Below are 12,338 nucleotides of genomic sequence, written 5' to 3'. Positions count from 1 at the left end.
AGCAGACCCAAATCTCTGGAAGAAAGCAACCCCAATTTAGGCCTGAAGGGTCGGGGCAGGCAGGCACTTTCAGCATTTCTGTCTGAGGAGGAAAAGCAGGGGAGGCTTAGGAGCAAAAGCAGGGATCCTGGAATTGGGGAGATACTCAACCGAGAAGTTGGTATCTAGAACTTCAACCTGAGATCCTAGCAGGTTCTATAGCCAGACTGACTTTGTGAAAGTTTCTGCAGTACCATAGGGGCAGGGTGAGTCCAGGAGTGTAGGGTCCGAGAGGCAGGGCTCAGTGGTCCCAGGCATGAAGAGAAAGGCCATCAAGACAGGGGGCCAGGTAGGGCATACAAGGACATGTCTCCTGTAGGAGAAGACATGGGTCTTCCTGTTCTAGAAGGGAGCAGTCTCCCAAATTGATATGCTGGCAGGGGGGCAGGGAGAGGTAAGCTGCCTGGAATAAGAATCACATCAGTCTCCTCACATGTGATAGTGAGTAGGGTGAAGATACATGATCAGTTTCTGGAAACAATGCAAGAGTCTATAGTGGGCTGAGGCCTGGGCTCGTCCAGGGCTATGTGGCCAATTGCATACCACAGGAAAAGATGGCAGGCTGGGAATCCTGGCAGCAAACCTAGGCCTGGCTGTGTCAAACCAGAGGACCTGGCTGCATCACATCAGTAGTCTGCATGCCAACCTGACCGCCAAGTTCTTGTTTTTCATTTCACAGAACTGGAGGGATCTGTACTTACTGCAACCGGGAGATCCGAGATTCCCCAAAGATTACCTTAGAACATCTTGGCATCTGCTGCCATGACTATTGCTTTAAGGTAAGGAAGAGGGGTGGTGCTGCTGAGAACATTTTCCAGAGCTAGAGAGTCTTATGGATTCAGAGAGTGTGGAAAAGACTTGATCTCTGTATGATTATGCTCCATCTCAGAGACTTTGCAGATCTGGGAGCTGAATGAGCTCCCAAGTCCAAGGAAGTAAATGAGTGCTGGCAATTCTATGTGCTTAGTACTGTAGGGGAGACAGAAGTGGTCTTCTGGGGAAAAACTATTCCCAGCATAGGGCCAACAAGCGAAAAGGGCTTGGGGCAGGAGCATGGAGTATTGTAGCTTGCATGGCTGGAATGGCATGAGTGAGAGGTAGGTGGTAGAAGGTTAAGGTCACAGAGATAGCTGGGGGCTGGATCATGTAGGCCTTGGAGGACACAGAGAGACTTTGGATTTTATTCTAAATGCAATTGGAACCTACTACAGGCTTTGGGTCGGGAAGTGACAAGGTCTGATTCATGCTTTTTAAAGGATCCCTCTGGCTGCTAGATGCAGGAGAGACTAGAAGAGCAGGAATGGAAAAAGAGAGACCAGAGAAAACTGTTGCAGTAGATCAAACTAGGGAAAACAGTCACTTGATGAGAGAGTTGGCAGTGGAGATGACGAGATGGTGGCTGGATTGGAGATGCTGTTTGAAAATAGAGCCGGCAGGTTGTAGAGTGTGAGAGAGTGAGAGGAGTCAAAGGAAATTCCAGTTTGGGGCCCAAGCCATTAGTTGAAAGGATGTTGGTGCCATTTACTGCAATGAGAAGGACTAAAGGCCAGCAGGTATTCAAGAGGGAAGCTGGAGCCAGGCACAACTGAAGATGCCTCCGGGAGAGCTATGCGGGAGGTCACATAGTCATTTGGATGTGTAAATTTGCCTTCCAGGGAAAGGCCAGGGCTGGGAGTCTGCGGGGCATACATTTTTGCTGAGCCATCCCTGAGCTGTCGAACTCACCTTGGGTGTGAATAGGAGGACCCAGGGCTGAGCCCTGTGGCTTTCTGGCATTTAGAGATTGGGAAGAGGAGAGAGTCTACAGAGGCGGCTGAAAAGTAATGGAGAGTGTGGTGCCCCAAGTGACACAGTTTCTTAGAAGACTGCAGTGGTCACCCTGTCAATGGTTGCTGCAAAATTCAATGGTCAATTCTCAGGCTGTGCAGAGCCCACTTGAGATGAGGGCTCATGAATTCCTGCCAAGTCCAGACGGTGTGGTCCTGTGTGGTTCCCGTGCCAGGCTCTGGCAGGATAGAAGCAGGGGGAGTTGCATTTACCAGGGTGGAGATTTTGCTGGGTGAGTTGGCAAGATTGAGGCTGTGTGCAAGAGAACAATAACAGTGAGATGGTGTGCTGGTCCACGTATTGAGGGTCCCAGTGGTGATAGGAACCTGTCCAAGTAAGCTGGAGGATGTAGGAGTCAAAGAGTGGGACATGTGACTTGCAGATTTAGGATGCAGTGCACTTATTGGTAGTGACAAGGTCTAGGGCAGCAGATCTCACACTTGAGCATGCATCAGCATCCCCTGGAGGCTTGTTAAGACACAGAACGCTGGGCCCCAGCCAAGTTTCTGACTCAGTAGGTCTGGGTGGGACCTAAGAATTGGCCTCTCTAGCAAATTCCCAGGCAATACTGAAGCTGCTGGTCCAGGGACCCCACGTACAGTCTAGCCAGAGCAGTGGCTGATGTAGAGAGGGGTCCCAGAACATTGTAGGAAAGGAACAAAAGACCAGGTGGTGGGGAGCTCCTCCATCTGTGTGGATCCAGAATGTATTCAGGATAGTACAGGAGTAGTGGTGGAAGGAGGGAGAATAATCCAGATGTGAAAATCATTGACAGGGGCTTGGCCTGGAGAGCAGCAGTAGTTTGCAGTAAGAAGGGAGCAGGAGATGGGGGCCAGCCTGGTGGTGTAGTGGTTGGGTTCGAGTGCTCCACTTTGGCAGCCCGCGGTTCGCAGGTTCAGATCCTGGGTGCGGACCTACGCACCGCTTATTAAGCCATGCTGTGGCGACCTCCCACGTATAAAATAGAGGAAGATGGGCACAGATGTTAGCTCAGGGCCAATCTTCCTCACTGAAGAAAAAAACAAAAGAAGGGGGCAGGAGGGATAATTTGAGGGCCAATTGTGTTCCATGGACTCCAAGTAGGATTATATTTTTCAACCTAAAGATCATGACATGTGGTTTGGCAAAGAACATTTTGTTTTCCTGATTCCTGGACTTACATGAAAACTCCTAGAAGATTTTGTCAACTTTTGGTTATATACTTAATTACAGGGCACTGCTGTTGAACATAGAGCAAAAATACGGGAGTGTGAGACCTAAGCAACTCTTGACGCTAGGTGTTGGGGGAGGGGGCAGTTGGAGTGGGCCCAAGTCCCCAGGAAGGCTTTGTGAGGGAGGCGGGCCTGGAGTCGGGGGCAGAGGGGCACACAGATATTTTCCAGGTGGCTAAACATGAGCAAAGGCAGCTGCACTTGGCCGTGGAGCAGCTCTCCATGGTGCATGCAGATGAGATAGGAGTAGGAAAGCAGGAGGCTGTGGTGTGGGAGGAAGAGGCATGGAGGGGCAGAGATCTTAAACTTGCCCAGTCAGGGCTCACATAAGGGCTTTGGAAGTTGGAGTGTTGGCAAAATAGTGAGGCCTTGATATTCTTGGGGGATTCTTGGAAGGTTGGCCAGGATCACAGAAGTGGAGAGGGTGTCATTCCTCTAGGATCACAGAGCTTCTCAGAACTGAGGGTCACAATCCCGGCTCCGACATCAGAGCCCATGTTATCCCAGCCACACTCTGCTGCCTCCCAGGAAAGGTCATCCCCTTGCTCTCCTTCATTTGTACAAACTAGTTTGTCAATACCCTTAATTGTAGGTTTTTCTTACCTCTATTAAGTTGACATAACATTTTAAAATACTAGTTTGTGTGGTTACATTTAGGAAAAAAGAGAGGACACCCATGGCCACAGCATCATAACAACCCGTGAGGGGCCCTGTTCTCCACAGTGTGAGGCAAGCCCAGATTGTTGATTTTTTTTTCTGTGTTCACAGAGGTGACCCCCTAAATGGATCAGCACCATCAGTTGGCTAAGTTGAGGTTCAAGTCCTGGTCCACAGTGACTAAAATGACAGAAACATAATATAGAGGGCTGAGGGCTCTACCTTGGGCTATCTCACTAAATGTTCCTGATGTCCTGCCGGTGTGCCACTTTTATAGCTGAGGAAATGGAGGCGCAGAAAGCCTCAGTAACTTGCCCAACCTCACACAGCTAATAAGTAGTGTGGATTTAGGGCTCAAACTCCAGCCCAGTTCTGAAACCTGGGCGCCTAACCACTATGTGATCGTGCTGCCTGCTAGTTTTTGTGATTTTTTTTTTTCGTTTGAGTTTTGTCTCCATTTTCTGCCATTTTTTTATTGTCTACTTCAAGGTCCAGGATGTGCTGCCAGCTCACTGTCTGCCTGCCCACCTTGGTCAGGCACCCCTTCCCTACTCCACTTGTTGATGTTGCTTTATTTGTGTGTTGACCTCTAGCTTGCTTTCTCTTTCAGTGTGGGATTTGCAGTAAACCAATGGGTGAACTCCTCGATCAGATCTTCATTCACCGTGACACCATCTACTGTGAGAAATGCTATGAGAAGCTCTTCTAGGTGGGTGCTGGCACCCCAAGGGCCAAGCAGCCAGGAAACTTATTAGGGGAAAGAAATGTGCTCTGGTCTCTCCCTGAGTCTCGATCAGGACACTGCTATCTCTCTTAGCCTGTAGGTTCAGGGGGCTCAAAGTTTTCATGTCCCTATGCCTTATGATACTTTGAAGTCTCAGGTGGCACAGATAAAGACTCTCCCTGGGGATACTTCCAATTTGCAGGGGTCATAGTCTCTTCCTTTCAAGAAGTGCCATCCATGCAGCACCTCAGCTGAGCCCTCCAGCTGCCCTGGGATGCCAGCCAAGCCTGTGTTGTTAACCTCATTTGGGGACAGGGAAATAAAGACCTAGAAAGGGAAAGAGTCTGGGGAAACCCCTAGCTAGTGGATGGCAGAGTCAGGACCTCAACCTAGGACTTCGGATTCAGGTCCAGGGATCTCTGCTACAGTGCCTTGGACCACCTCCACCATTGCTCATATAGCACCAGATCAGGACTCGACAGCCAAAGTGTTGACTTAAACGAGATACAGCTGAGGGCCAGCAGCAGGCAAAGGCCAGGATAAGCGGGCATGCGTGGGAGTGGATGGTGCTGTCCTGGGGCTGGCCCAACCAGGAAGGGATGCTTGGGTAGCCTCTGGGCCACATTGTCAGCACTGCCTGAAGACAGGTTTGCCTGCTAAAAGCCAGTGGAATTAACCCCACTGTCTGAGCTGCGTGGGGCCCGGTGCTAATAGGATGTTGCCTTTCCAGATCCTGGCAGTCCCTCCTCCTTAGCACCTCCTCAGCTAGAAGCACAGAGGAGAATACCTCCCTTGAAGGCAATAGGAATGGGTAGCAACAAGGCTCTCCACCAGCTACAAGCCTCTTCCAACTCCTCTCCAGAAGATGCATTGACTTGGACTGTTACTCCTGATGTCTGGAGTGGTCAGCCACCCCAAGCGCCTCTGACTGGTCATTGGATTGGATGTGTATTTCCAATCTCATGGCTACTTCTATTTTCTTTTAGCTCCCCCAGGCTGAGAAGAAGCTGCTGACTCCTGGACAAATTTGGCTGTCCTGAGTTGCCCCAAGTTTCCTAACTTCATCCCTCCCCATTTGATTTCTTCATGCTTTTGCCCTTCTCAAGTTGAACTTGCTTACAGCCAGTAGTATATCTTAATGATGCTATGTTCCTTATTTGTGTGTGTAACTTTTTATAGCTTAGAAATCACTTCACATCCATGATCTCATTTCAGGCTCAAGCAGAAAGGATTGAACAAGAATTCCATCTTGGCTTCCCTAAGACAGGTGGCCTCCTGGTATGATAGGCATGGGCAAGAGCATGGGGTTCAGTGTGTTGTGACTCTTGGGACGGAGAGCATATCCCATTCTGGTCCACAGCTCTGAGTGTACCTTTGGGACTTGAGAGCAGAAGGAGACCCCCTGAAGCTTCTGAGGGCCAGGTTGAAGACTGTTGATGATCCCTGGTGGGTAAATTGCAGACATTGAATGCTAGAAATTGGCATAGGCTAATGTTTGGCTTGTCTATTTGCCATATATATATTTTAAACTTTCCATACACTTTTAAAAGTAGTTAGTTGCTTTTTATTGAGTTCTATAGCATATTTTAATTACCTCTTTCTACCCACCTTTCACTATAGTTGAGTTTTGTCCCACAGGCATGTAGTCATGTATTAGAAAGTTTACAGAATTAGGTTTAAATTCTGTAGGATGTGATTCTTAGGAGGCTACTGACCAAAGGGACATCTGTGTCTGAATCTTGGTAGGTGATTGATACCTTTGCCCTCAATTCCTGATCCCTAAGCTTTATGCAGAAATCCTCTAAAGTAGGTTTTAGGGTATATAGACTCCTGCAGGATTAAGAAGGGAGAAAAGCAGCTAACATTTCTTGAGGCCTTTCTACATACCAGGCATTATCACAAAGTGATGATGTTAATCCCCATACTAATCTTGTGCAGAGGGTATTCTTGTCCCCAGTTTACAGATGAGGATATTGAGGCTCATATATGAGAGATGGTCATTGCATTGTGCAGAACCATTGCTGTCTCTCCCTTCTAACAGTAACCACAACAGCGAGCACTGATTCAGTGCTGAGTATGTGCCAAACACTGTGCTGAGGTTACCTATCCTACCAGGTAACACCACCCCCTCAGGCCTCTCCTGAGGCACACTCTTACAAAGAGGAGAAGGTGTGAAATCACTCCTCGTCTGGCCATCCTGGGTCGCCCTGTGAAGTACCAGAAGGACCAAACTGCCCCCCTTCTCTCTCCTCCCCTTTCCCTGAAACCGCTTCTGAACTGAGATGCTCACAGCTGGCAAGAGATTTGACTCACAGACCTTCCAAAGAGGAGCTTGTCAATCCAGGGAAAGCTCTAGTGGGCTAGCCAATCTGAGCACAGCACCTTCAGTGACCTCCTATATTCCAGTCCAGACTCTGTCCCAAGCTAGCAGCAACTACTGGGGCCCCAGGTACTCAGAATGTGGAAACCTGTTGCTGGCTGGACAGGTGCAGGCCCATTCGTGTGGTCAGCTGACGCTCTGCTCAACTTCAACTGGGCTTCTCTACCTTTGGGACCAGCATCGCTGTGTAGGCTCCCCGAGAGGAGGAACAACCTGAGAGTTTTCCTGATGAAAAATGAGAGCCTCTTCTCTTGATTTAATTATAAAATATCTCTCCATCTCTCCCATTTCAGAGTCCTATGCACATTGACTGGTAGGCTTGTTCTTCCTGTCAAATGATCAGGGAGGATCCATTTATTTGCAAAGAGATGCATCAGATTTGCTTTGGAGGGAAAAAGTGGTACAACATGCCGTGTACTGACACTGAACATGAGCTGGTGTTCCTCAAGACTAGCCCTTGGCCCATGGTAGGCACTGACATGTAGGTGCTGAATGAATGAATGAAAAGAAAAGAAACGTCACTTTTTGGGCAGGAGGTGCCATCCCTGAGTCTTGGTAGTACAGGCCCCGCTGATGGAGTGCAGGATAAAAAGGTCCAAGATAGGCTGGCTTCCCCACCTTCAAGATACACTCTGCCTTTAAGGGAGTTTTAGAACCAACATGCAAGATATTGATAGAAAGCTTGCGAGATCAATATTGATTTCAATCCAAAACAGCCTCTCTCAATGGCTAAAAAGGCACAGAATTGTGCAGACTTAAGGAAAAGGGGTGGTTGCATCACACTTTTGCTTTTTAATTGCCTAGTGTTTTTAATCATACTTGCTTAACCCACATTAATGTACACAATTATAATAAATGTTAAGATATTATATATGTTAAGGTTTCCTTTTTTAAGTGTAATAACTTGGTGTAGTTGGCTGTGTGATTTATTTTCTCCTATTACCTGAAGCCATTCTCTCTACAAAAGCAAATAAATACTTTCAGAAGTGTCAAATCTAAAGAGAAAAAAAATAGCAAGATCGAGAAACTATGCATGCACAGGGAGTGTGGAATTCTAGATTTGTCAGATCTTAATGAAGAATATTTTGAAGAATATTTTATTCTTTTGAGTCCGTCCTCCCTTTCGTTACCATTGCAGACAGATGACCACCTAGTCCTTATTGCACACTTGCAGTGACCAGGAGCTCAATCCCATACAAGCCCATTCTGTCTGTAGATAGGCCCAGTTTTAGAAAATGCATTCTCCAGTTGAGTTAGAATCTGTTTTCCTTTAAGTGTTGCCCGCTGGTAATCTATAATCCCTCTCTTATATACCAGCACCTAAAATAGATGAAGATGCTTATTGGATTCTCCCTCCATCAACTCTTCTCCCATTTAAACACCCCTGGTCTCATCAAATTTTCTTGAACAGTAACTCTGAATGCACCTCTCTCAAACACCCTCCTCAAAGGTGCCCCCCCACATACCTGAAACCATTCCTCCAGATGTGTACCAATAGGCAAGACTATCTTGCTTATTAAGGCCAGTGCCCCAGGCTGTTAGAATCCTGTTGAATTGTCATTCTGCTTATCCAGTGATCCATGCTTCTGAGTTTGTATCCAAAAATACAATTCGCATGCCATCTATGTCTTGATCCAGCCCAGGGACAAAAAAGGATGATCAAGAAGTCAGTCCAAAGATAGAAGATATGACAGAGAAATCCCTCCACTACTGAGCAGGGACCTTGGGACCCAGTGTTCAAGAGCTATTGAGCTAGTGTCCCTGTAGCTACGTCCTCACCCAACCACAGCCACTATCTTGGCTACATGAGTACAGTTGGGAAAAGAACAGAGAAGTTTTACGACTTCAAAAGACAAGGACTGCAGCAGTAGCTTCTGACCAGATATTTCTAGGACTCTCTGTTGGGAACAGTATGTGACACAAAGACCTAAAATAAAAATAGGGTAGTGTTATTTTGAAAAGTCACTTAGCAGATCAGGTTCCCACCAAGTAGGTTGATCCCAGTACTTAGCCTCCTCTATTCTTTCTCCTCCTCCCCCACAGATCCACACCTGTGAGGGCCCCCAACCCACACACCCCCATGTAGTGTCCCCTCAGGACTCTGCTTATGAATATCTTCCACCTGTGAATCTCCACAGAACACATTCCTCTTGTGACACTTCTCTGCACATCTCCCCATGAAAGTCCCAAGGGAGGAAAGCTTCCACCAGGGCACTCAACACTGGTTCCATTGAATTGGAAGTTGAGACTGCCACCTGGCCATTTGGGACCCCTCATGCCACTGAACCAACAAAGAAGAGGGTTATTCTGCTGGCTGGCTGATTGCTCCTGATTATCAAGGGGAAATAGGGTTGCTGCTACACAGTGGGGGCAGGAGGGACCATGTCTGGAACCCAGAAGATCAATCCTCTGGGAGTGTCTCTTAGTGTTCCCACATCCAATAATATGTTAATGGAAAACTATAGCGATTCATGCAGGCAGGACCACTAAGGGCTCAGATTGGTCATGAATGAGGTTTGTATCTCCCTTACAGGTAAACAACCACAACCAACTGGATGAGATCATAGGGAGCTTGAAATACTAGTGAAAGAAGCCAAGTTATGAAATACCGAATACAACCTCATGGCCAGCTGCAGAAATAAGAGTTATAGAAGCTATGCATATTTTGTCTTGCTTTGTTATTATATGTTTGAATCTACTAAAGCATTTTTTTCTTTCTCCCATTTCCTAATCCTGTGTTTAAATTGTATGAGTGGTGCTTAATCTTTTAGTCTATAGATTACAGTATTTCAAAGTGTGATTGTGACAGAACTAGAAGAGGAATAGGCATCTTCCAGGGAATGGGAGTGTGTCTAATGGGACTTTCGATCCCCCCTTTTTGAAGAAGGTGAGGGTGTATTCACCTGTATGAGGGATGGGTGCATCATGCTAAGCAGAAGCATAGTGTCACTATTATTATCATTTGGAAGAAAAATATGGATAGAAGACTATTAAGGATGATGAGTGGTCAAAGAGGTGGACCATGCTGGATTGGCAGTTAGCAACTAAGCAGCATTCCTTCTCTTTTGTACATTCTCTCCTCGATATGAGGGAGAATCCTGAGAACTACATGTCCCAGAATCCCTCATCAGAGTGCTTCTGAGCTTGATTCTCCAGGTACTTGAGTACTCTGAGAGGTGCTCGTACTAGATTTGGAAAGCAGAAGAGAAGAAGTCCTTATTCTCTGGAAACAGCACTGGGCACTATGGGGTGGCAAAAACAGGGTATATGTGGGTTTTTTTCCAAGGGGCTTCTGGGAAACTTCTGGAGAATCATCCACGACAGTCCTGCAGGCAGCTGGAATCATTGGGGGCTTCCTCCTCGGGTACCAGTGGCAGCAGCCCTGACCTTTACTGCTTCTGCCTTCTACTGGTTGTGTAAGCTGCTGATTCCCTGTTCTCAACCCTTCCTGCTTGGGGAAGAGTGGTACCGCTTTCCCGACGGGCGCCCCTGTGAATGCTGTCTCCACCCTGCCTGTGAATGTTTCCTACCATAACATCTGGACCGTGAAAGACCCCTTCTCCAGACCCAACTCACCGTACCTCTGTTTTTAAACACCTTCTGCACAGCACTGTCACCCAAGGAGCACCTTGTGTGCCAGGCCCATTATCTAATGACATCTGTGGGATTTCTTTCCCTCTGAATGTCCTCTGAACACTAGGCTCTGCCCGTGAATGCTGCCTGTGATGCACAACCACCCCCCCCATCCCTGCCCCACTCCCCACTGCCCAGGAACAACTTCTGTCTGCACTCTTAATAATGTGATCAGCATGATTTCCTCCTCTGGGTGCCTTCTGCACCTACTCTCTGTTTGGGAATGTGTGAGTCTCTAAAGTTTCCTCTGGCTATGAGAGATTGCTACTGGCCATTTTTCTGTGAATACTGTTTGCACATTCATATTTTTAACAACTTTATTGAGATATATTTAACACACAAGAAACTGAACATATTTAAAGTGTACATTTTTATTAGTTTTGACACATGCATACATCTGTAAATCCATCACCCTGTTAAGATAGTGAACATACATATAACCCTCAAAACTTTCCTCATGCCTCTTTGTAATCCTTCTATCCTGTAGCCACTGATCTGCTTATTGTCACTTGGATTAGTTTGTATTTTTAAGAGCTTTATATAAGTGGAATCACACAGTATGCACTCTTTGATGGAGTAATGGAAACATTCTGAATTTTGATTGGCATGGTGATGATACAGATATATACATTTGTCAAAACTCATCAGACTGTACACTTAAAATGGGTGTGTTTTATTGTATGTTAAGTATTGTCAAATAAAAAACAAATATGGACTTAGTAAGGACAGACTTTTATTCAGAAGAATTATTATAAGGGGAAAAGAGACTATTGCAATAGGCAGAGGGGGGCTTTTGCAATAGGCAGAATGCTGTGACCATAAGCTCTGCAAGCATCTGAAGAGTTAGGCAAAAAGAGTTTCTTCCTTTATAAAGAGGAGTAAGCAAGGCCAGAAAGAATCAAATGTGGGAAAGTGGGGTAAAAGGGTGGCATGATCACACAGTAGATCAGCAAATATTTCCCCCTGAGGCTGGCCCAGTCTCAGGAGTGGTTGTCTGCTGGCTTAGGCTGGGGGTAGGCCACAGTTCTGAGTCCTGGAGGAAGGAGAGAAGTAGAACCAAAGTTTGATTAACAAGACTTTTGTTCCAATTTATCAGTGGGTACAAAACAATTTAGCTAATCATTTATGAGGCAAAGGATGGGAATTAGGAGGGTCTGTCTGGCCTTGTCATAGGAAGACAACAGAGGCACCCTTGAGTCTGATCTAAGTCCTATGGGGAAGGGGGCTTCTTTGCAGTAAGCCATTTCCCAGAACACAAAGTGGGGGGTTTCTTTGCTGCTTTCCAGGATCACAGGGCTCAGGTAAAATTCAACGTTGTCAGTTCCTCCTTTTGTTCAAGACAAACAGCATTCGTTCATCACTGAACAGCCTAGAGGGGTCATTGATCTGAGTGGGACAAAGCAGGCTCTAAGAAATAGTCTCTTGAAGACTCCTAGAGGCAGCACTCCTGCAAAATCAGCTGAACCATCTGTTGAGAGGTGATGGCACAGGGCATTTATTTTAGTGTCAGGCATCTTAAAAGAGGGATGCCTCTCATATAAAGGCCTTCATGAACTTCCTTACTAACCTAGTTAGTGACTTTTACCAGAGAACTTTGGCTCCTACATGGTGTGCTGGGGTGATAAGTCCTCTGAGGTATAGATCAAGTCATTGGTCTTTAACTCTCAGTGCTTCTTCAGATTCTGGGAGGGAAGGCCAGCTTCAAGGAAATCTAGAGTCTCCATAAGGATCTGGGCAGTCAGGTTTTAGGTCTCAGTGATGCCAAATCAGGAGAGAGGGAGAAAATTGAGAAATGTTAGTTTGGAGGGTTATAGTCACGTAGTGAAGGAAATTCAATACTGAAACTGATATTGAAGGAATATCAATT

The 12,338-nt window shown here is 46.6% G+C and overlaps 1 protein-coding gene across 9 annotated transcripts in view; it reads left to right on the top strand.

Moving 5' to 3' along the window:
* ZNF185 (zinc finger protein 185 with LIM domain) overlaps positions 1-7,861 on the top strand; it is a 75,816-nt gene extending 67,955 nt beyond the window's left edge. For 4 of the 9 annotated variants that reach the window (XM_087426638.1, XM_087426639.1, XM_087426641.1 and 1 more), the window contains 3 exons: positions 719-818; positions 4,345-4,443; positions 5,189-7,857. In XM_087426638.1, the coding sequence (XP_087282764.1) occupies positions 719-818; positions 4,345-4,443 (199 nt within the window). In that variant the 3' untranslated portion in view covers positions 5,189-7,857. Of the gene's footprint in view, positions 1-718; positions 819-4,344; positions 4,444-5,188 lie in introns of all 9 variants that reach the window. The other 5 variants (XM_087426637.1, XM_087426640.1, XM_087426636.1 and 2 more) reach the window with 3 other exon arrangements.
* The last annotated feature ends 4,477 nt before the right edge of the window (positions 7,862-12,338 follow it).

Source organism: Ceratotherium simum, chromosome X (assembly GCF_057802395.1).
Source record: "Ceratotherium simum simum isolate JZ-2026a chromosome X, ASM5780239v1, whole genome shotgun sequence".
In the NCBI taxonomy this organism is placed as follows: Eukaryota; Metazoa; Chordata; class Mammalia; order Perissodactyla; family Rhinocerotidae; genus Ceratotherium; species Ceratotherium simum.
Note: the sequence above shows the minus strand (reverse complement) of the source record. Positions and strands in the feature narration are given on the sequence as shown.